The 23,974-nt window shown below is 48.1% G+C and overlaps 1 protein-coding gene and 1 long non-coding RNA gene across 4 annotated transcripts in view; one reads left to right on the plus strand and one right to left on the minus strand.

Annotated features, from left to right (window-relative positions):
• Positions 1-23,798, plus strand: part of EMC1 (ER membrane protein complex subunit 1) — a 32,799-nt gene extending 9,001 nt beyond the window's left edge. The window contains exons 5-23 of one of the 3 annotated variants that reach the window (XM_003814431.5): positions 267-395; positions 1,598-1,724; positions 2,294-2,443; positions 2,755-2,922; positions 3,438-3,509; positions 3,883-3,945; positions 4,601-4,723; positions 5,535-5,631; positions 7,512-7,634; positions 9,627-9,826; positions 9,989-10,138; positions 11,341-11,502; positions 11,800-11,919; positions 15,315-15,452; positions 19,193-19,366; positions 19,928-20,138; positions 21,898-21,982; positions 23,035-23,164; positions 23,251-23,798. In XM_003814431.5, the coding sequence (XP_003814479.4) occupies positions 267-395; positions 1,598-1,724; positions 2,294-2,443; positions 2,755-2,922; positions 3,438-3,509; positions 3,883-3,945; positions 4,601-4,723; positions 5,535-5,631; positions 7,512-7,634; positions 9,627-9,826; positions 9,989-10,138; positions 11,341-11,502; positions 11,800-11,919; positions 15,315-15,452; positions 19,193-19,366; positions 19,928-20,138; positions 21,898-21,982; positions 23,035-23,164; positions 23,251-23,430 (2,602 nt within the window). In that variant the 3' untranslated portion in view covers positions 23,431-23,798. The remainder of the gene's footprint in view (positions 1-266; positions 396-1,597; positions 1,725-2,293; positions 2,444-2,754; positions 2,923-3,437; positions 3,510-3,882; positions 3,946-4,600; positions 4,724-5,534; positions 5,632-7,511; positions 7,635-9,626; positions 9,827-9,988; positions 10,139-11,340; positions 11,503-11,799; positions 11,920-15,314; positions 15,453-19,192; positions 19,367-19,927; positions 20,139-21,897; positions 21,983-23,034; positions 23,165-23,250) is intronic. The other 2 variants (XM_008967102.4, XM_055097415.2) reach the window with 2 other exon arrangements.
• Positions 2,039-23,974, minus strand: part of LOC130540777 (uncharacterized) — a 30,381-nt gene continuing 8,445 nt past the window's right edge. The window contains exon 2 of the long non-coding RNA XR_008954774.2: positions 2,039-2,483. This is a non-coding gene — a long non-coding RNA (uncharacterized LOC130540777). The remainder of the gene's footprint in view (positions 2,484-23,974) is intronic.

Consider the following 23,974-nt stretch of genomic DNA (forward strand, 5'->3'; position numbering starts at 1 on the left):
GTTGCTGTGAAGTCCCAGGGGAAGGAGGGAACAGCCCTTAGGAGATACAGATGGTTTCAGGGAAGCAAGTAGTGTGGCCAAATGGTTGCAAGTGCAGAATCTCAAGTTGACTAACAAGAGGCAGAGCCAGGGTTAGGATCCAGCTGTGTTTGACCCCAAAGCCTGTTTTCTTACCCACTAAGCAACAGTGGGTACTGTTCTGGACTGTCTCTCCCAGCCTGAGGCTCTGCAGGTGTGGGCTGCTCTCAACCTGTACTTGTGCTCAGTTTCCAGGCACTTGGGCTGGTTGGCCTGCAGGAGTCTGTAAGGTACATCGCAGTCCTGAAGAAGACTACACTTGCCCTCCATCACCTCTCCAGTGGGCACCTCAAGTGGGTGGAACATCTCCCAGAAAGGTAAGCCTGCCTGCTCACAGGCAATAGCTGCCTCGTTCTACTCTCTAGGAGCTCCTCTTTCTCCTCGAGGGACCCGAAGCATTTGCTTTAACCCAGGCCTGTCTCTTGTTGGTGTTGCATGGAGTGTGTTGCACTCACAATATCTTGAAGGCTGTGAGTATGGGTGAAACTCCGGAGTATGCCTGGAGTTTCCTTTGCACTGAGGAGAACACTCTCAAACTGGGGTGCTAGGGCGAGCCATGCTACAGGAGCCACTCACTCGCTCATGGTTATGGTACTTTGTGCCTTCTGACTTCTAGTTCAAGTTCTAGTTCTAGTTCTAGTTCTGACTGAGCCTTTCGTTCATATTAAGAGTTAGAACAACTCAAGAAGACCCAGGGTAGGCTGAGTGAGGTGTGAAATGGTTTCTCGAGGTCCTGCTGGTAGAAAGCATCGAAATTGGGAAGGAACAAGAGAGAAGGAACAAGAGAAAAGGATCTACTTAGACACCCTGTGGCCATTTTCAAAGTTTAGAGCAGGACTCAAAACTTCAAATTCTGGCCTGGCATGGTGTCTCACGCCTGTAATCCCTGCACTTTGGGAGCCTGAAGTGGGTAGATCACTTGAGCTCAGGAGTTCAAGACCAGCCTGGGCAACCCCATCTCTACAAAAAGTACAAAAAATTAGCCGGGCATGGTGTTGCGTGCTTGTGATCCCGGCTACTTGGGAGGCTGAGGTGGGAGGATCACCTGAGCCTCGGGAGGTAGATGCTGCAGTGAGCCGTGATCGCACCACTGCACTGCAGCCTGGGTGACAGAGTGAGACGCTGTGTAAAAAAAAACACAACAAAGAAAATGCTATGAGGCGGGTTATGAAATATCCATGAGCAACACTGGCTGGATGGGAGCTGCAGTGCGCCTGGCCTGCCTGGAGGGGGCAGCCTTACCCACCTGATTGGTGCTCTGTATTTAGGCCTAGTGTTGCCACGTCTTCTAACTGTAGGAAAATTTAGAAATCTGATTGTGAAGTATAATATCTTCTAAATGTTGGCAACTAATTCAAATTAAGAACAACAACAACAAAAGCCCCCAAACTGTGTGAGCCAAACAAAACCTATTTGGGAATTACTAGTTTGTGACATCTGGCTGAGGCCTGGCAGCCCCTGAGGATAATCCTGTCCTGGGTTTAAAGCTGACGCTGCGGTTTCTTCTTCCCTCTCTTAGTGACAGCATCCACTACCAGATGGTGTATTCTTACGGCTCTGGGGTGGTGTGGGCCCTCGGAGTTGTTCCCTTCAGCCATGTGAACATTGTCAAGTTTAATGTGGAAGATGGAGAGATTGTTCAGCAGGTACAGGAGGGTGACAGGAGCCTGTGAATAAGGTGGGGTTGGGGGAGACTTGATAGATTTCTTTGTACTGGGGAACAGGGAACTTGGCTGGGCAGATGCAAAAGCTACTTATGCTCCCTCATTCTGGTCACTTGCCAGCTGCCTTCCCATTAGGCCTCTATTTAAAGTACTCATATTTGCATGTGTTATCTTCTGGGGTGGCTAAAAAATTACATAGATCTAGTCTCTGCCTGTAAGTATCTTACAGTGCTGTGAAATCACAGTAGGACACCACATATGGCAAATATAGTAAAGAAGTGCTGATTCTGAAGTGTCAGGTATTTAAAATTATCGGATATATTTTTCCAGTGACCAGAAAGAAAATCCTGATATTTTTTCCAACTTTGAAGGCTCTCAGGAGGTTGGAGGGTGGGGTTTCAGGGGACAGGAAGAACTCCTATACAACCAACCATGAAGAACCTTTGAGCTTAGGACCCCCAGTGGGATGCTGGCAGCAATATTGCTGTTGGGCTGAGAGGGAAATGTAAAAATCTTTCACGAGCTTCCTGTTAACGATGACTTTTCTGTAGGTTAGGGTTTCAACTCTGTGGCTGCAGCACCTGTCTGGAGCCTGTGGTGTGGTGGATGAGGCTGTCCTGGTGTGTCCTGACCCGAGCTCACGTTCCCTCCAAACTTTGGCTCTGGAGACGGAATGGGAGTTGAGACAGATCCCACTGCAGGTGAGAGGCTGCCACTGCTTCTCCTGGCCTGAGGCATTTCCTGCGGGGAGTAGAAAGTTTGGCATGATTCCCCTGGAGGGTCTTTCTCCTAGACTCTTCCTGAGCAGTGGAAGCCATTCAGGCCTCTGGCTGAACTGGTGTAAGAGGAAATCGGTCACTTTCCCCTTTGGGGAACTTGAACTGGAGCATTTGGAGCCACCTGCCATGGCCCAGTTACTTCCCCCGGCAAAGTAGGGCAGAGGTTGTGAGCCTGGGATGGGTCAGGGAGTTGTCAGCTGTTAGCCATAATCCTCCTCCTTCTTGCCTTCCAGTCTCTCGACTTAGAATTTGGAAGTGGATTCCAACCCCGGGTCCTGCCTACCCAGCCCAACCCAGTGGACGCTTCCCGGGCCCAGTTCTTCCTGCACTTGTCCCCAAGCCACTATGCTCTGCTGCAGTACCATTATGGAACCCTGAGTTTGCTTAAAAACTTCCCACAGGTAACTGCAGGCAACATGGTTTGCTAGGATTCAGGAGATCTCTCCAAGACATGGATGCTAGAAGGCAGTGCTTTTGAATCTGGAAACGTTTGCTCTTAGGCCCAAGATTGATGACACCTTCCCATAAGTGGTTTGAGAGGGGGTAGGTAGCCTTACCATAGAAATGGTATATTTCCTCCTGAGTATTACAAAGGATCTTTAGAGCAAAACTAGTGCCTTCCTTAGTCCAAAGGAAATATGGGGACATAAATGAGAGCTTCCCTGTAGATAGTAAGAACAAGCAGCATGGGATTTAAGATTGACCTGTGCCTGCGTTGGAGGTAGGGAGAGTTCTGTTTTCAGCTGTAGATGCAACTGAGGCCTCCCTCTGCTCTTAAATGCCTGACCATTCTTCTCCGAAGTGGGGAGCACTTTCAACTCTAAGGCCAAGGGCCTTCCCTGGAGAGGTGACCCTCTGTAAGGCAGCTGGCTAGTACTGGTCCCATTTAGGAGCTGATGCCTTGCTTTTCCCCCAGACTGCCCTAGTGAGCTTTGCCACCACTGGGGAGAAGACGGTGGCTGCAGTCATGGCCTGTCGGAATGAAGTGGTGAGTATTGAGAACAACAGTCAGCACTTGGGATTTTCCTTCCTGGTCTCCACTAGGAACCCTGAAAATCAGAAGTCTGGGCACATTGACCTGGTCAGTTTGAACCCAGGGGGCAGGAGGCTGTTGAGAAGTGAGGTCTTGCCTCACCTATAGAGCTTTCTGCACACCCCATTTCTCCCCAGGAACGAGACCCTAATGTGATGACCTTACTTTCATATGGGGCTATTAAGGGTTGAATAGGCTTTGTGGGCAGGGGTGAGAAATGAGCTTTGTCTTCTCTCAAGTGCTAAGAAGACAAAAACAAAAGCTTCATTTCAGTGACTGGGAAGTGACCCTTTGGCTGAATTTTCTCCTGTCCTTCTCTTTCTCATAGCAGAAAACTAGCAATTCTGAAGACGGGTCAATGGGGAGCTTTTTGGAGAAGTCTAGTTCAAAGGTAGGGTGTGGCACTGGGCAGTATGCCAGACCTAGAGACGCAGGAGGCCACCAAAGAGAGTTGGGGGAAGAGCTTTGGTTAGGAGCAGGTCCTAGAGTTCCCAGCTTCAAATGGGGTTTCCTAAGTACTGTAAATTAAATGATGTTTCTCTTAATCTCATTTTACCGGGAGATTAGGAGGTAGAATCCCTAGAGTCTGTTTCTAGCCACTTTCTCCTCTGGGCCTCAGCGTCCCCATTTCTTTTGGGATCCTGGCTGGCACAGTTGAGTAGTACTCTGTGCAGTTACCCTGTAGCAGAGGCATGAGCCCCTGGCTGGAGGCATAGGTTCCTGCTGCCGCTTCCATCTAAGCGTTTCCCTGCCTCCTGTCTTGCTCAGTCTTACCTTGCTCAGCCCTACCTCTCTCTCAGAAGTCTCTGCTACTCTGTACTGGCTTCCAAGACAAGTATGGTAGTTGTAATTTCATTTATTTACTCAGGCACCTTATTTCTGCCTTAGGATTTAGCTTGCTTTTCTCTTTTATTCTCCTTTGCATATATTTCCCCTTCTGGCCTGGCTCCTTCTCTAGGGTATTTGCCCCCAATCTTTGGACTTCCTTTGGTGGGCTTTGCTTTCGGGGGATACCTGTAGTTGACACGTGCTGTCTGTACTCCTAGGACTCTCTGGCTTGCTTCAATCAGACCTACACCATTAACCTATACCTCGTGGAGACAGGTCGGCGGCTGCTGGACACCACGATTACATTTAGCCTGGAACAGAGTGGCACTCGGCCTGAGCGGGTAAGGCAGAGCCTTTCTTTGCAGGCTGTCCTGTGGGCTTCTCAGCACATGGCTTCCTTTCCTCAGGGCCAGGTCTTAGCCATGGGGCTTGGATTAGGCTCTCTGAATGTGTGTTCTAGTGCTCTCTGAGCCACTGACTTGTTAGAAGTCACAGTAAAGGCGGGTATTATTTATGTCAGCTCATCATTGTGCACCAGGGACTGTTCTAAGCTTTTAACTTACACATTAATTGATTTAACCCTCCGAACACTCTCGTGAAGCGGTTGTTCCTGACCTGGTTTTAAAATGATTCTGTGGCCTGGTGGGATCGAGTACCATAGCCAGAGTCACGGAGCCAGTAAGAGGTGTCACTGCGGTTCAGATTCAGGTCTAACCCCACAGCCTGGACTCCTCATCACTACCCAGTATTGCCTCTGTGTGCATCTGGTTGTGTTCCTCAGCTGCTTGGGCTGTGGCTTCTTCGTTTCTAAAGCAGAAAGTCTAATCCCGGCCTCCTGCTCACTTTGTGGGGTGTGATTAGAGCATGGATGAATGGCGTGGTACCCGTGGAGTACTCAAGTTCTTCCATGGAAAGGTCTGGGAGACCCCAGCATCATTATGTTGGCTCCTAAGAATATGTATCACTTACTGGCATCCACATAATAGCTACGTTGTTTAGACATCAAATAATGCTATGGCCTGTACCTCTGTTAAGTCCAGGCTTTGACTCCTGGGGTCTGGTGCTCTCAGAGGCATTTGGATCTTGGGGTCTGGTGCTCTCAGAGGCATTTGGATCCTCACTGACTACACCGGTCTTGACTGTGGCTTATAGTTGTATATCCAGGTGTTCTTGAAGAAGGATGACTCAGTGGGCTACCGGGCTTTGGTGCAGACGGAGGATCATCTGCTACTTTTCCTGCAGCAGTTGGGTAAGTAGACCTCATTCAACCCATTTTTTTATTTCCCCAGGCCTTCCAATGTGTTCCAATCAGACTGTTTTTTGGGAGGCTGCAGGTTTCTGGAAGAGATTCAAGTGGAGTGTGCCCTGAGTGTTTCATTCATAGCCAAATGTCACCTGCTTTTTTTTTTTTTATTTGAGATAGAGTCTTGCTCTCTTGCCCAGGCTGGAGTGCAGTGGCATGATCTCGGCCCACTGCAATCTCCACCTTTCGGATTCAAGCGATTCTCCTGCCTCAGCCTCCTGAGTAGCTGGGATTACAGGCATGCGCCACCACGACCAGCTAATTTTTGTATTTTCAGTAGAGACAGGGTTTCCCCATGTTGGCCAGGCTGGTCTCGAATTCCTGACCTCAAGTGATCCGCCTGCCTCGGCCTCCCAAAGTGCTGGGATTACAGGTGTGAGCCACCGTGCCTGGCCTGTCACCTGCTTTTTTTTTTTTTTTGAGACGGAGTTTTGCTCTTGTTGCTCAGACTGCTGGAGTACAGTGGCATGATCTCAGCTCACTGCAACCTCTGCCTCCCAGGTTTAAGTGATTCTCCTGCCTCAGCCTCCCAAGTAGCTGGGATTACAGGCATGCACCACCACGCCTGGCTAATTTTGTATTTTTAGTAGAGATGGGGTTTCACATGTTTGTCAGGCTGGTCTCAAACTCCTGACCTCAGGTGATCCACCTGCCTCGGCCTCCCAAAGTGCTGGGATTACAGGTGTGAGCCACCGTGCCTGGCTCTTTTTTTCTTTTTTGAGACAGAGTTTTGCTCTTGTTGCCCAGGCTGGAGTGGAATGGTGTAATCTCAGCTCTTTGCAACTTCTGCCTCCTGGTTCAAGCGATTCTCCTGCCTCAGCCTCCTGAGTAGCTGGGATTACAGGCGCTAATTTTGTATTTTTAGTAAGAGACAGGGTTTCACCATGTTGGCCCAGGCTGGTCTCAAGCTCCTAACCTCAGGTGATCTGCCCGCCTTGGCCTCCCAAAGTGCTGGGATTACAGGCATGAGCCACTATGCCCGGCCCCGTTACCTGCTTTTGAAGAATAACTTGGCCTTCTCGGTGGGATACAGAACTTTCCTCCCTTGACCTATTGATTCCAGCCCCTTGCTCTGCCATTTCTCCTTTTATGCAAGAGCTTGTAGTAATCCCTGAGTCAGCGAGAAGAGTCTCTCTAGAAAATCTGGGAGACAGGCTTAGCTTTTGTTTATTTATTTATTTATTTTTTGAGACAAGGTCTCACTGTTGCCCAGTCTGGAGTACAGTGGCATGATCATAGCTCACTGCAGCCTCAATCTCCTGGGCTCAAGTGATCTTCCTATCTCAGCCTCCTAAGTAGCTGTGACTACAGGCGCTCGCCACCATGCTTGGCTAATTTTTTGATATTTATTTATTTTTATTTTATTTTATTTTATTTCGAGACGGAGTCTCGCTGTGTCGCCCAGGCTGGAGTGCAATGGCACGATCTTGGCTCACTGCAACCTCCACCTCCCGGGTTCACGCCATTCTCTTGCCTCAGCCTCCCGAGTAGCTGGAACTACAGGCGCCCACCATCACGCCTGGCTAATTTTTTGTATTTTTAGTAGAGAAGGGTTTCACCATGTTAGCCAGGATGGTCTCGATCTCCTGACCTTGTGATCTGCCCGCCTTGGCCTCCCAAAGTGCTGGGATTACAGGCGTGAGCCACTGTGCCCAGCCCTGATATTTATTTTTTGTTGAGATAAGGTTTTGCCCTGTTGTCCAGGCTGGTCTCAAATTCCTGGGCTCAAGAGATTCACCCACCTTGGCCTCCCAAAGTGCTGGGATTACAGGCATGAGCCACTGTGCCCAGCCCCAGGCTTAGCTTTGTAAAAATGTTTCCTGTAGCAGGGAAGGTGGTGCTGTGGAGCCGCGAGGAGTCCCTGGCAGAAGTGGTGTGCCTAGAGATGGTGGACCTCCCCCTGACTGGGGCACAGGCCGAGCTGGAAGGAGAATTTGGCAAAAAGGCAGGTATGAACCTAAGAGGTTGGAGCTGCAGAGTTGCTGGAGGGGCCAGTCTGGAAATGACCACAAGAGACACTGTATCATGCATCTCTGGCTTCCTAGGCTTGGCAGATTGCTAGTCTTTTCTGAACGAGCTCTGTGATGAGGTTCCGGTGCATTCATGGCCATATGGTTTATGAAACCATTCTTTCTGTGAAAGAATGAACTGTGAATCCTTCTAGGGAAAGCTAGGGAAAAATCCCTCTAGGGAAAGCTGAGGGAAAAAAGTCTTTTTTTTTTTCTTTTTTTGAGACAAGAGTCTCGCTCTGTCACCCAGGCTGGAGTGCAGTGGCACGCTCTTGGCTCACTGCAACCTCTGCCTCCCAGGTTCAAGCAGCTCTCCTGCCTCAGCCTCCTGAGTAGCTGGGATTACAGGCATGCGCCACCATGCCCGGTTAATTTTTGTATTTTTAGTAGCGACAGGGTTTCAGCATGTTGGTCAGGCTGGTCTCAAACTCCTGACCTCATGATCTGCCAGCTCTGGCCTCCCAAAGTGTTGGGGATTACAGGCGTGAGCTGCTGCGCCTGAGGGGAATAAAGTCTTAACTTGGTATTGTAATAGCCACCATTGCCTGTGTACTAAAAATTTGCCAGGCACCTTATACTCATTGTCCCTAAAGCAGCAGCCATATCTGTCTGAAGACACGATTGGGTTGATCTGGGTATTGTGGAAACAGCCCAGTGCCCTCTAAAGCTGGCCATGCTCCCAACTGCCAGGATGAACTTGATTCACTCTGCTCTGATTCAGTCCTGCCCCCCACCCTCTCTCTTCTGTCCATTCATCCAGCCCTCCGTCGGATAGCTGTTGAGGGCCTGCTCTGGACCAGGCACTCTGCTAGGCAATGCACATTTTCTTAAGCTGAGGATTAATTTGACTTTACTGTTTATTTCTGCTGCCTGGATCCAGCAATTCAAGGTAAAACCTGCTTCTTGCTGCCTTGTTGCTCGTTGCCTGCTCACATGGCTAGCTTTTGGTTAATTGTTTTTCTTCCTAACTTGGGCCAGTGAGGTACATCCTTGAGGGGGGTGTGTGTGTGTGTTGACTGCCATGCTTGTGAGTTGTCCTGTTGCTTCTCACTTCTCTTCCTTGAGCAGAGGTGGGTGGAAAATAAGATAAGCAGAGGTTCTGCTCCTTTTTTAGTGAGTTATTACCATGTACCAGGCACCACGCTAAATCCTTTATGTACATCGTATGATGTAATTTTGCAACAGTCCAGTGGGTTACATGCCACTTTACAGATGAGGAACCAGAAGCAAAAAGGTGAAGTACATTTCTCAGTGTTGCCCCGCAGTGAGTGGTGAAGCTGGGATCTTAATCTGGGCCTGCTAGATTCCAGAGACCATGCTCTTTACCTTGCTTCCTTGCATCTGTTTACAAATCTGTGGTCTCCAATGGAGGAGATTTGGAGGGCAGTGGCTTCATTGACGGAATCAGGGAAAGAGTGAATGATGGTCCTGGGAACTCGTTGCAAGTACGTCTGTTGGGTGCAGGTTAAACAGCTGACAAAGTAGGAATGAAGCAGTGGGAGATGGAAGTACCTGCTCATGATACACATTCACTGACCTGCACCCTCCACCCCCACACTCATACCTCTTCTGGCTTTGTCATGGCACCCAGAAACCTTCCTTTAGCATCTTGGATGTGGGGCTGTGGTGGAGACATTCACAGCATGGCTGTCTCCTGCATGCCTGATCCCTGACCTCTTAGTCTCCTATTCCAAGATTCCAGCTGGGTTTAGTTGTAAGAGCCAGTTAAGCAGTTTTTGGAAGCTCCTGCATGAGCCTCACCTGAGTGTGAGACTATGGGCATCAGATACAGGACTGCCCTTTGGGCTTGTGGCCTAGAGTGTGGACTTTATCGCTCCAGAGGAGAGGCAGAGATCCCTCATTAGGAAAATCATGTACCTCCTTCTGGACCCCTAGTCTGATGTAGAGTATGTTACTTTTCCTTTACACCAGATGGCTTGCTGGGGATGTTCCTGAAACGCCTCTCGTCTCAGCTTATCCTGCTGCAAGCATGGACTTCCCACCTCTGGAAAATGTTTTATGATGCTCGGAAGCCCCGGAGTCAGATTAAGAATGAGATCAACATTGACACCCTGGCCAGAGATGAATTCAACCTCCAGAAGATGATGGTGATGGTAACAGCCTCAGGCAAGGTGAGTGGGGTTTAAGCTCCAGTTACTGAACCTTTTCAAATTCTGAGGGTGAGGAACAAAAAGCCTTCAGTGAGGGATAACACTGGTTCTAGTTTTCAAGGACAGACTCAGTTCTTTGGTTTCTCTTTCTAGTAGTGAGCCAAGTATTTGTTTATCTTGCAGCTTTTTGGCATTGAGAGCAGCTCTGGCACCATCCTGTGGAAACAGTATCTACCCAATGTCAAGCCAGACTCCTCCTTTAAACTGATGGTCCAGAGAACTACTGCTCATTTCCCCCATCCCCCACAGTGCACCCTGCTGGTGAAGGACAAGGTGAGGCATCCAGCTCTGACTTGAGCCAGACTCAGTGTGGCTTTTTTGCTATTTTGTAACTTAAATTGCTCCTAGGCCCTTGGAATTGTGTGAGTTAATGAGGAACATTCAGGGGTTAGAACTCTGTTTCTTCTGGTTTCATGCATGGGTGGAGGAACCATCCAGCACTGGCGTGGAATTGTTTAGAAAGTGGGTGTGACTTCACCAGCTATATAGGGAGCCAGCTCTCCTCTTTTCTAAACATTGGCTGTTGGTCGCTGAGTGGCTATTTTCTCTTCTCTCTTTGAGGAAGAGCAGGACACAAAGATATTTTTGTGTCTTCCCAGAATTAGAATGGATTTTTGTGTATTCATTCTAGCATAGAAGGCGGGCTTGGTAGACACTTTCCTGGAATGGCTGCCTGGTGCGATCTCGGCTCACTGCAGCCTCCACCTCCCAGGTTCAAGCAATTCTTGTGCCGCAGCCTCCCGAGTAGCTGGGATTACAGGCGCACGCCATCATGCCCGGCTAATTTTTGTATGTTTAGTAGAGACGGGGTCTCACCATGTTGGCCAGGCTGGTCTCAAACTCCTGACCTTAGATGATCCACCTGCCTCGGCCTCCCAAAGTGCTGGGATTACAGGTGTGAGCCACCACGCCCGGCCAGGTTGCTGAATTGTTACTTGACTTTTTTATTAGTTCTTGGTTAGAACTGGCAGAGCAGCCAGGCGCGGTGGCTCACGCCTATAATCTCAGCACTTTGGGAGGCCAAGGAGGGCGGATTGCTTGAGTCCAGGAGTTCGAGACCAGCCTGGGCAACATGGTGAAACCCCATCCCTACAAAAAATAAAAACAGAATTAGCCACGTGTGGTGGTTTGTGCCTGTATTCCCAGCTACTTGGGAGGTTGAGGTGGGAGGATCACTTGAACCTGGGAGGCAGAGGTTGCAGTGAGCCTTGATCATGCCACTGTACTTCCAGCTTGGGTGATAGAGTGAGACCCTGTCTCAAACGAAAAAGAACTGGCAGAGACAGTTTGACTTTTTTCTTTGTGACGTTAGCCTAGGGGACTATTCACCTACAGCCAAGAACTTATTTTCCACTAAGAGGGCAAAGACTAGGGAACCCCCACAGTTGTTGAGCTGGAGTCCCAGCTCTTCAGGTCTATCCCTAGGATTTGCAGTCTTTTCTTGTTGGTGGAGCCTGACAGTTTGCTCATTTTAGGAGTCGGGAATGAGTTCTCTGTATGTCTTCAATCCCATTTTTGGGAAGTGGAGTCAGGTGGCTCCCCCAGTGCTGAAGCGCCCCATCTTGCAGTCCTTGCTTCTCCCAGTCATGGATCAAGACTACGCCAAGGTGTTGCTGTTGATAGATGATGAATACAAGGTACTGTCTTCAGAGGGGATGGAGAACATGCTAGCGGAGTCGGGTTTGGGGCCAGGTGGTCAAACACAGCGGCCCAGAGATGGAGTGCTCTCTGCACCCAGCACATGTTTGGGCTCTAAGGCCATCCCGAAGAGAAATGATGGCTGTGTCTGCATTTGTGAAAACTCAGGTTCTTAACAGAACTGAATGTAAACCCTAAACTGAGTTCAAATCAACTGATTTGCTGTTTTATTCTTAAGGCTCTCTTTGATGGGGAAATTTCCTAACTCGTTCCTTGGGCTCTCTGGGTTTTTCAAGGTCACAGCTTTTCCAGCCACTCGGAATGTCTTGCGACAGCTACATGAGCTTGCCCCTTCCATCTTCTTCTATTTGGTGGATGCAGAGCAGGGACGGCTGTGTGGATATCGGCTTCGAAAGGTAGGAAGGCGTGTCCTGGCACAACCCTTTGTGGATGAGATGCGGGTGTTTCCTGGCCATTTGGCTAAGAAGTGAATTATGCTACTCATTCTACTGTAAACTTAGATGAGCATAATCCTGATGTCTGATACAAAGTCAATCATTTGTTCATATTTGTTGGGCAGCTACTACATGGCAGATACGGTTCTAGGTGCTGTGGATGGAGTGGTGCACAGTAGACCAAATCTCTGCCCTTGTGGAGCTTTCATTCCACATTCTTTTTCTTTTTTTTTTTTGAGACGGAGTCTTGCATTGTCGCCCGGGCTGGAGTGCAGTGGCGCGATCTCGGCTCACTGCAACCTCTGTCTCCTTGGTTCAAGCGATTCTCCTGCCTCAGACACCCAAGTAGCTGGGATTACAGGCGTGCGCCACCACGCCGGGCTAATTTTTTGTATTTTTAGTAGAGACAGGGCTTCACTGTGTTGGCCAGGATGGTCTCAAACTCCTGACCTTGTGATCCACCTGCCTCAGCCTCCCAAAGTGCTGGGATTACAGGCGTGAGCCACCGCGCCTGGCCCCATTCTTTTTCTATAGCAGAGAGATGGGACTTTTTTTCCATTCTTGGGAGGGTAGAAGGTAGGAATGTGGGTTGAGTAATAAATTGTACTTTTATATGAAGATGATGTTGACCAACTCGTGATGGAATGTGTGCTTTGAATTTTATTTCTAGAAAGGGGGTCAGTTTGCTTTAATCCTCACATTCTTGAGACCAACTCTTGTAAACAGTAATACACGCTGGCTGTGAAGTCCAGCTCTGAAGTTCACGAGGGGCTGGCATGGCCTTGTTAGCAGGACTGTTTGGAGAAGTATTCTGTGGTGTGTACTCACAAACAGCTCTCCCATCCTGTCCTGTAAGGCCTTTTGAGAGGCATAGAGTTTAACCAATTTGCTGGATTGGAAGTCTAGGTTTGTCACTTACTAACTTTGTGACCTTGGGCTCTGGTCTTCTATTTTCTTATCTGTAAAATAAGGTGATAAGTACCTGTCTCATAAGGTTGTTGTGAGAATTCAACACATAAATCACATAAAACTGCCTGGCACATGGTAAATGCCATCTGAGTTGGAGGTGCTGTTGTTTTGAAAATGCAGCGCCCTTTTGTGACATTTGTAACAGCTAACCTTAGCATAAACAGCACTAGAAATGGTCTGCCCAGAAGACACATCCTTTACCCTCGTGAATGAAAAAAATAAATAAATAAAATCATCCTTCTGAGTTAATAAAAAGAGGACCTTGAAAGAGACAGTTTTGTAGATTCAGGGGAGTGAACTGGAGTGTGGGTGTCATGAATCTGGAGTCCTGAGGACATCATCTGAGTGAACAATGACCAAGGAAGACAAAGGAGGCAGAGCTGTCTGTGGGAAGTGAGCCAGCTGTGTGCGCGAGTCCGGGACCACAAGGGAGTGTGCTGCCTTTGCCCTCACTTGGTGACCTTCCTCTCTGGGGATGTTTTAGTGAGTTCTTATGTTTTCAAAGAAGGTTGTGGCAATGAAGGTTTATTATTAATAACTTTCATTATTTTAAAAATTTAGGTAATACATGAGTATATTCTCATTGTAAAAGAGTCCATTGATGCAGAGAGGTGAACAAGCAAAATGTGAACAGACCCTTGTAGCCCCATTTCCAGCGGTCTTCCCCTCCCCAGGTGGAAAGCCTGTCAGCAGTTTGCTGTGCCTCTTTCCACTGTCTTTGTGTATTTATGATTCCATATCAACAGCTGTGTGGACACACGTGTGTGGCTCATACTTTATTTATTTTTTTTTAGAGACAGAGTCTCGCTCTGTCACCCAGGCTGGAGTGCAGGGGCACAATCTCAGCTCACTGCAACCTCTGCCTCCTGGGTTCAAGCGATTCTCCTGCCTCAGCTTCCCAAGACTACAGGTGCACGCCACCATGCCTGGCTAATTTTTGTATTTTCGGTAGAGACGGGGTTTCACCATGTTGACCAGGCTGGTCTCAAACTTCTGACCTCAAGTGATCCTCCCGCCTTGGGCTCCGAAAGTGCTGGGATTACAGGTGTGAGCCACCACGCCCGGCCCATTTTATTTTTTTTTCTCATTCACATGCAATTGACCTATATTTATTCTTACGAAATTTGCTCTTTTTCATTTAATGGGTTTTCTACCTCATTGTTTTGTCAACTTCAGTTTTTTATTACAGAAAAATATTGACAAAAGTGCAAAATCATGAGGTATGGCTCAGTGAACCCTCACCAAGGGAATACGCTTGTGTACCTGGTAATCACTTCAGGAAACAGAATAGCACCAGCTCCTAGAAGGCCCTTGTGCCCTTTGCCAGTAACTACCTCCTGTCTCCACCCCCAAGGGCTCCGCATAATTCCATAGGATGAATGTATAGTAATGTATTTAACCATGAGTGTTTATTGGTTGGTTTCCTATGACCATAAAGAATCATACACGAAATGTTTTGAGGTCCCTGTTAGCTTAGACATTCACTGCTGGCCCCAGTATACAGGGATCTTGGAGTTTAGTAATAAGTGGTAAATTTTCCTTGCGTATTTCCTACTCAGATAAACAATGGGATACTATTGAGCGTTCACCTCCTTTCCTACTGGCTTTATTATCTATCTTTTTTTTTTTTTGAGCCGGAGTTTCGCTCTTGTTGCCCAGGCTGGAGTGCAATGGTGCAGTCTCGGCTCACTGCAACCTCCACCTCCTGGGTTCAAGTGATTCTCTTGCCTCAGCCTCCTGAGTACCTGGGATTTAAAGCATGCGCCACCACACTGGGCTGATTTTGCATTTTTAGTAGAGATGGGGTTTCTCCATGTTGGTCAGGCTGGTCTCAAACTCCCGACCTCAGGTGATCCACCCGCCTCGGCCTCCCAAAGTGCTGGGATTACAGGTGTGAGCCACTACGCCCGGTCTAGTATCTATCTTAATCAAACCGAGAGTTCTGAAATTTCTTCATAAACTAGATCTCTATTGCTGTTTTTCTGGTTTTTTTTTTTGTTTTGAGTCTTGCTCTGTCACTCAGGCTGGAGTGCAGTGGCGTGATCTCAGCTCACTGCAGCCTCTGCCTCAGCCTCCCGAGTGGCTAGGATTATAGGTGCCTGCCACCACATCTGGCTAATTTTTTGTATGTTTAGTAGAGATGGGGTTTGGCCATGTTGGCCAGGTTGGTCTTGAACTCCTGACCTCAAGTGATCCGCCCGCCTTGGCCTCCCAAAGTGCTGGGATTACAAGCATGAGCCACTGCTCCTGGCTCATTTTTCTAGTTCTGATCTCTGTTCCTTCCTGCACAAAGGCCTCAAATAATGAACTGTAGGATGTGTCTAACTCCAGCTGTTTCAGTTCTAAATGTACCCTCCTGATTACAGGCTTTTTTGCCCCTGCCCTAGGATCTCACCACTGAGCTGAGTTGGGAGCTGACCATTCCCCCAGAAGTACAGCGGATCGTCAAGGTGAAGGGGAAACGCAGCAGTGAGCATGTTCATTCCCAGGGCCGTGTGATGGGGGACCGCAGTGTGCTCTACAAGGTACATACAGCCAGCTGTCTGGTCTACAGCAAGGGCTTTCGAATCAGGAAAACAAGGGCTTCAAGTCTGGCTGTAGGACTTGGTACATATATGACCTTGAGTAAGTCATTTAATCCCTTTGAGCCTTAATTTTTGTTTGTGAAATGGGGATAATATACCCTCCTCCTGGGCTTGTTGTGATGATCACATGGGATGTTCATGTCTAGCCCAGTGCCTAGCATATGGTAAGTAAGCAACAGATGTTAGCTCTTATTTTTTTGACTTTTTTGTTTGTTTGTTTCCTGTGACAGAGTCTTGCTCTGTTGCCCAGGCTGGAGTGCAGTGATGCAGTCATGGCTCACTGTAGCTTCGTCCTCCTGGGCTTATGCAATCCTTTCACCTCAGTCTCCCAAGTAGTTGGGACCACAGGCACATGTCATGCTAATTTTTTAAAAACGGCTGGGCTTGGTGGCTTATGCCAGTAATCCCAGCATTTTGAGAGGTTGAGGTGGGTGGATTACTTGAGTCCAAGAGTTTGAGGCCAGCTTGGGCAACATGGCTGAAACCTTGTCTTTACCTCCAAAAAAAAAAAAAAACAATTAGCTGGGCATGGTGGTGCATGCCTGTGGTCTCAGCTACTCGGGATGCTGAGGTAGGAGGATCACCTGAGCCTGGGGAGGTCGAGGCTACAGTGAGCTGCAACTGTGCCGCTGCACTCCAGCCTGGTTGACAGAGTGAGACCCTGTCTCCAAACAAACAAAAAAAAATTTTTTTTAAATTTTTTATTTTTGTAGAAGATAGAGATCAACCTAGGAAACATACTAAAACCCTGTCTTCAAAAAAAAAATTTTTTTTTAATTTTTTATTTTTGTATTGACAGGGTCTCACTATGTTGCCTAGGTTGGTCTCTATCTCCTGGCCTCAAGCAGTTCTCTTACCTTAGCCTCCCAAAGTGTTGAGATTAGAGACTTGAGCCACTGCGCCTAGCCCAGCTCTTATTACTAGTGGTAGTACTGATAGAGCATTCTGGGGTTAAACCATAGTCGAGCCATCAGAAACTCCATCTCTGTGATCCAACACTCTAGTTAGTGTTAAAGAGAGGGAGATTAAGGTGACTAGTGGGCTGCAAAACTGTTATGGGAGAGAATGTAATGATAGTAGTAATGCACATTAATTACACCCTCTGGTACAGCAGAGACTGAGTTGGAGGGGGTGTCATAGAATAGAGATCACGGAACTTGACGGTAAAGCTGGATCACTAAGCATGAGCCAGTGCAACACAGTGCAAGCCTCTAGTTTGACTGTCGAGTTAAGACTTGGCTCTGCCATGGCCTAGCTGTTCATCTCTTAGGCTGCCTGAGCTTCAATTTTCCCCAGTATAATGGGGATAATAGCACCAACGTCAGAGGATTGTTTTGAAGATTAATGATAACATGTAAAGTGATTAGAATAGTGCCTGCCACATACTTAACATTATTATTAGTGCTATTGACTCTTTTTTTTTTTTTTTTGAGACAGGGTCTTGCCCTGTTGCCCAGGCTGGAGTGCAGTGGTGTGATCACAGCTCACTGCAGCTTTGACCTCCCGGGCTCAAGCAGTCCTCCCATCTCAGCCTCCTAAGCAGCTGGGACAACAGGTGCATGTCACCATGGCTTATTTTCTTTTCTTTCTTTTCTTTTTTTTTGAGATGGAGTCTTGCTTTTTCACCAGGCTGGAGTGCAGTGGCACGATCTTGGCTCACTGCAACCTCCACGTCCCAGGTTCAAGAGATTCTCCTGCCTCAGCCTCCCGAGTAGCTGGGACTACAAGCGCGCACCACCATGCCCAGCTAAATTTTGTACTTTTAGAGATGGGGTTTCACCATGTTGGCCAGGATGGTCTTGATCTCTTGATCTCGTGATCTGCCCACCTTGGCCTCCCTAAGTGCTGGGATTACAGGCGTGAGCCACCGTGCCCAGGCAGTTATTTTATTTTCTTTAGAGATGGGGTCTTGCTGTGTTGTCCAGATTGGTCTTAAACTCCTGGGCTCAAGCAGTCCTCCCATCTTGGCCTCCCAAAGTGTTAGGATTACAGGCGTGAGCCACCGCACCCGGCCAGCAGCAAGCAGTTTTTGAGTGCTAGCTGGATGCAGGCACTCATTTAGACACTGGGATATAAAATGGGCAAAATAGACAAAACTTCCTGACCTTGTGAGGCTTTCATCATAGTTGGGTGAGGCTAATAATAAAGAAAATAAATAGGTAAATTAGATAGTATATTAGAAAGTGACCAGTTCTATAGAGAAAAATAAAGCCGGGAAGAGGGAAAGCAGGTACAGTGTAAGTCGGGTGGCTAAGGAGGGGCTTAGTGAGAAAGTGGCACGGAGTGAGTGGACTTGAGTGAGGAAGTGAGTTGTGTGGGTAGCTGCGGGGAGAGCCCTCCAGAGAGAAAAGTCAAAGTGCTCCTGGTGTGTGTGAGAAACAGCAAAGAAGACCAGGTAACTAGAAGATGATGAGTGAGGAGGCATGTCAGGCCTGCTGAGGGCAGAGGGCAACAGGGCCAGATCACAGGCCACCACCGTGGCCTTCACTTTGGAGCATGGTGAAGAGCCACTGGGAAGTTTTCAGCAGAGGAGTGACATCAGTGACTGAGATTCCACAGGCTCATTTGACCTAGATTAGACTGTAGAGGGGTGAGGAGGAAAGCAGACTATTTAGGCTGTGGGGTCATCCAGGTGTTGATGGTGGCTGGAGCTGGGCTGGTAGCATGGAGGTGGGAAGGAGGGATCAGGTTCTGGGTACTTTTGAAGGTAGAGCCAAGAGCAGGTATATGTGTGTTACAGAGAAAGGAGTCAAGGATGACTCGAGGCTTTAGGTCTGAGCCACTGATGTATGGAGTCGCGACTGGCTGGGGAGGAGAGAGGAGCAGATTTTAGGCAGGGGTTAGAACAGTTCAGTTTGGGCCATGTTAAGTTTCAGATGAAACATCTGAGAAAAGATACTGAGATAATTTCTTAGTGAAGTCTGGAGTTCAAAGGAGTATCTGGTTTGGAATATATACATTGGGCATTGCCAACATCCATAAATGGTGTTCAAGCCATGAGATTGGCTTGAGATCACCACGAGGGTAAGTGTGATGGAAATGCTCAAGGCTTGAGAGCTTCCTGATGTGTTCCACCATGAAGAAACTGGGGAGATGTGGAAGAACCTCCAAAAGAGACTGAGAAGGAGAGGCCAGTAAAGTAGAAGGAGTGCTGGGCAGGGATGTTCTGGAAGCCAGGTGAGAAAATGTCGCAAGGAGGTAGTGATCACCTGCGTCACGTGGTACTAGTGGGTCAAGTAAGTTGAGGGCCAAGACTTAGCCACTGGAGTTAGCGATGGGGAGGGCAGTGGTGACCCTCAGAAGAAAAATATCACTGCAGCATTTGTCCCTAGGTCAATGAGTGGGCAGACCTGGATTTTGTCTTGGGTTACCATTTGCTATCTGTGACTTGAAAAGCTGCTTAACTACTTTGGGACTTTTCTGCAAAATGTGGACCATAATAGCTACTCTGCAAGACTGTTTAAGGGATTAGATAAAATACAAGGTACCTGGCATGGCACCCAGTACCCAATGCACATAAAACAAGTGCAGTGATGAGAAATTCCAAACAGGAAGCTCTTTTCACCAGAAACCCCGATTCCTCTGCCAGGCTGGAGAGCTCCAGGTTGGTCTCACAGCACAAGAATGGAGTGTGTGATGAGTCATTGTGGTTCTAAGGGAGGTTTTCTCTCTCTCTCCAGAGCCTGAACCCCAACCTGCTGGCCGTGGTGACGGAGAGCACAGACGCGCACCATGAGCGCACCTTTATTGGCATCTTCCTCATTGATGGCGTCACTGGGCGTATCATCCACTCCTCTGTGCAGAAGAAAGCCAAGGGCCCTGTCCATATCGTGCATTCAGAGAACTGGGTGGTGGTAAGCGGTCACTACCAGGGACCCAAGGTAGCTCCAGAGGTCTCCCTGCCTCCTCAGTCCTTTCCAGAAACCCAGTTGCTGCTTTGGTTTTCTTAGGATCTCAAATTCCCTGGATGGCAGCAAAGCGTGCTGGTTAGGGCGCTGGGCTCAGGAATCAGATTGCCTAGGTTTAATCTTACCTCTTCCGTTTCCTGACTGTATAACCTTGAACTAGTTATGTACACGCTCTGTGTTGCATCATTGTTAAAATAGGGATAATAACAGTCACCTTCAGTCTAGCAAAGAACAATGCCTGGCACCTAGTAACGATTCAAAGGTTAGCTACTATTATGGCTTCTAAGACTCTTGAGAATTTCCTTTGTTTTGTGGTGAACTTTGGATAGCCTAGATAAAAATACTTTGAAAGTTAGTAAACTTGATAGTAAGGAAGAAAAGTGAGGTGCTAGTTGATGGTTCTCCTTCATGGATCTGTAGCTAATTAGAGGGGTGCCTTCCAGTGCAATTTCCCTTTCCAGTTGAAGCAGCTGCTAAGCCCTGAGCTGCCACCTCCTATCCCTGCAGTACCAGTACTGGAACACCAAGGCTCGGCGCAACGAGTTTACCGTACTGGAGCTCTATGAGGGCACCGAGCAATACAACGCCACCGCCTTCAGCTCCCTGGACCGCCCCCAGCTGCCCCAGGTCCTCCAGCAGTCCTATATCTTCCCGTCCTCCATCAGTGCCATGGAGGCCACCATCACCGAACGGGGCATCACCAGCCGACACCTGCTGAGTGAGTGCCTGGGGAGCCTCTGGGATGGCTGGGTTCCCTTGGGCAACCACACTTAAGGACAGAGCAAGGGACACATTGCTGGCAGAGCCTTGTTGAACCACCTGTAAGGGAAAGGTGGTGAGGAGGGCTATATATCAGTGGAAAAAGTTTCTTAGTTCATCTTTGCCACCTATGAAGGTGACCACTTCTCTCTCAGTCCTCATCTTTTTTTTGTTTTTTGAGACAGGGTCTCACTCTGTCACCCAGGCTGGAGTACAGTGGTGTGATCATGACTCACAGCAGCCTCAACCTCCTGAGCTCACCTGGCTAATTAAAAAATTTTTTTTTGGTAGAGACAGGGATTTGCCATGTTGCCCAGGCTGATCTAGACTCCTGGGCTCATGTGATCCTCCTGCCTTGGCCTCCTGAAGTGTTGGGATTACAGGTGTGAGCCATTGTGCCTGGCCGCCTGGCCTTCAGTCCTCATTTCTGATATACCACCTCTCTATCTGGCATTTTCACCTAGCTCAAAAAGTCAGTTCCTGATAGCATTCTTAACATAGCTAGCCTGTGCTGACAGCTTGCAGAAACTGGCAGGGTCTATCGCCCAGGCTGGAGTGCAGTGGCACGATCTTGGCTCACTGCAACCTCCGCCTCCTGGGTTCAAGTGATCCTCCTCCTCAGCTTCCCAAGTAGTTACAGGCGTGCACCACCACGCCCGGCTAATTTTTGTATTTTTAGTAGAGATGGGGTTTCGCCATGTTGGCCAGGCTGGTCTTGAACTCCTGACCTCAAGTGATCCGCCTGTCTTGGCCTCCCAAAGTGTTGGGATTATATGTGTGAGCCACTGCGCCAGCCCTAAAATCTCATCCTTATGTAACCTAAGCCCAGGACTTAGGACTTAGTGGTTAACAGGTTCCTGTGTTTAGTTGATTTTACCGAAGATGTTTGGGACTCTCAGATCTGATGGGCACTTGGCATTGCTGTTGCTTTTTTTTGAGACGGAGTCTTGCTCTGTCACCCAGGCTGGAGTGCAGTGGTGCGATCTCAGCTCACTGCAACTTCAGCCTCCCTGGTTCAAGCGATTCTCCTGCCTCAGTCTGCTGAGTAGCTGGGACTACAGGTGCGTGCCACTGTGCCCAGCTCATTTTTAAATTTTTGGTAGAGACGGAGTTTCACCATGTTGGCCAGGATGGTCTCGATCTCCTGACCTTGTGATCCACCCGCCTCGGCCTCCCAAAGTGCTGGGATTACAGGTGTGAGCCGCCACGACTGGCCTATTGAATTCTTAAATATGAAGAAGCTAGCCCTGTTGGCAGTTTATCAGCTTTAATCACCATTACTGAAACTGGTGCTGTGATTGATCATGCCTGGTCCTCCAGTCTTCCCTGGCCACTGTACCGCAGCTGCATGAACAGCTGCGTTTGCTCAATGGGAAGGAGACTTCCTGCTGGGGGAGGTATGGGAGGGAGGGGGGAGAGGCATGAGGAAATCCAAGTGGCCTTGTACATTTTTCTCTTTCATCATTATCCATATCTTGATTCTAGAACTTTATTTTCTGGTGTCTCAGAAAGTTAAGAAACCAGTGTCTTCAAAAGTGAGAACCTTCATTCAGACCCATGCGTATTATTGGATTATTATTTTTGGCTATGTAAGGGAGCCTCATTGACCCATTTTTTTTGTTTTAAATTCTTATTTAAATGTCTGCAATAATGACATTTTTGTAACTGGCCCTTGCTGGACACTGGATCGGTGTGAACATTCACTTCCTCCTGTGTAGTTGGACTACCTTCTGGAGCAATTCTTTCCCTTCCTAAGGCTTTGCTGGATCCCCGCCGCCCCGAGATCCCAACAGAACAAAGCAGGTGAGACCCTCATGGGCAGTGCTGAAGGCTCTGACCTTACATAACTTAACCTCACTGATTAAGCTTGGTTCTTCGTCTCCGTGTGCCTTCATGCTGTGCTAGGGGCTGGGGATGTAGCAGGGGGCAAGTCTGAAAAAGTCACCTGCCCTCATGGAGCTTACATGGACAATAAATACATAAGATAAACAAGTAAAATATATACTATGTTAGGTACTCAAATGCTAAGCAGAGTAAAACAGGAATGAGCTAGAAAGTGGGGATGGGGATGTGCGTGGGTGTAATTTGAGAGGTGGCCTGGGAAAGCCCCTTTGAGAAGGTGCATTTTGAGTGAAGGCCTGAAGGAGGTGAAGGAGCTAGCTGTGTAGATACCTGAGGAAGAACTTTCTAGGCAGAGGGAACAGGCAATGCAAATCCCCTGAGATCATGTCTGGTGAGTTTGCGGAGGGCAACGCTAGGAAATGAGATCACTGAGGTAATTCGGGCCAGACCATGTGGGCAAGCCAATATCTTATTCACTGTTGGTATTGTTGTATTAACAACCACCATCTTGTTGGGTTTTCTTACCTCCATCCTGAATTTCTTTGCCTAGGGGCATGAGGAATGGAGAGGAGTGTGTTTTGGAGAAGTATATGAGAGAGAGGAGGTTAAAGCTAGGAAAAGACACAGGATGATAATCAGGTTTCAGAGAAATGGAGACTGAGAGGCACCCTGGAGTGGAGAGCAGGAATTAGCTTAGTGGTTCAGTGTGTTGGCTTTAAAATGGTCGGCTTTCCTCTTGTGGTGTGAAGTGCCAGTCATCTGTATGTTCTTTCTTTTCAGATTTAGAACAAACTAGGAATCTAGATCTCAGTCTTACTCTCCAGAGAGCTTCCTTTCTTGTAGTCCTTCCTAACATTCAGCTGCTAAATTTTTAACTACCTAATGCAAGCAGACCTCCTAGGAGATTTGAGGCTAGATATGTAGCCTGGAAACCTCCCAGGACTCAGGAAGGGCAGCCAAGAGATCCCTTTACAGCAGTGCTCAGACTGCCTGTCCCGGCTGGTGTTTTGCAGAGAGGAGAACTTAATCCCGTATTCTCCAGATGTACAGATACACGCAGAGCGATTCATCAACTATAACCAGACAGTTTCTCGAATGCGAGGTATCTACACAGCTCCCTCGGGTCTGGAGTCCACTTGTTTGGTGAGTAGAGCCCACAGCTGCCCTATTTCACCCTTGGTGGATCATTGGTTTTTTCTTTCCTAATTCTTATTCCATCTGCCTTCCAGGTTGTGGCCTATGGTTTGGACATTTACCAAACTCGAGTCTACCCATCCAAGCAGTTTGACGTTCTGAAGGATGACTATGACTACGTGTTAATCAGTAGCGTCCTCTTTGGCCTGGTTTTTGCCACCATGATCACTAAGAGACTGGCACAGGTGAAGCTCCTGAATTGGGCCTGGCGATAAAGACCAAAGACTGTGCCTAAAAGTGGAGAGCCAGGGGAGTGTGGGTCAGATAAGCAGCTACAGCTGCAGTTTGGTGGATTGGTGGAGTATGTGTGTGTGTCAGTGCTCAGCTGAGAACTGTAGGGAAGAAGATGGATGACCTTCACGCAGAACTCCTTTTGGGATACACATGATGCAGAAAGGATCCTACATGGAGAGAGACAGAACTCTCTCAGCTGACACTCTCAGAGATTCCTGATGGGCTTTCCCTTGAAGTCCAAAGGCGTCTGCAATTGTTTCCTTTCTTTGCCCATCCATGAATGTTCTGTTTTGTTTTGTTTTTTTTAATAAGAATTCCGGCTGATTTTTGTGAGGCCTGTTTAAATTGACTTTACTTTGCCTTTTGTGTTTCTCAATTTTATCTAGAAATCTTTCTGACTTTTTCCATCTCTTGCTTCAAAGTAAGAGGGGAACTGTCCTTGCCGACTCCACCTTATAGGTACATTTGGTGTTTTGCACTGGGAAGAAATAGGATCCATCCTTAGCTGAGGCTTGAGGACTGATC

Source organism: Pan paniscus, chromosome 1 (genome assembly GCF_029289425.2).
Source record: "Pan paniscus chromosome 1, NHGRI_mPanPan1-v2.0_pri, whole genome shotgun sequence".
In the NCBI taxonomy this organism is placed as follows: domain Eukaryota; kingdom Metazoa; phylum Chordata; class Mammalia; order Primates; family Hominidae; genus Pan; species Pan paniscus.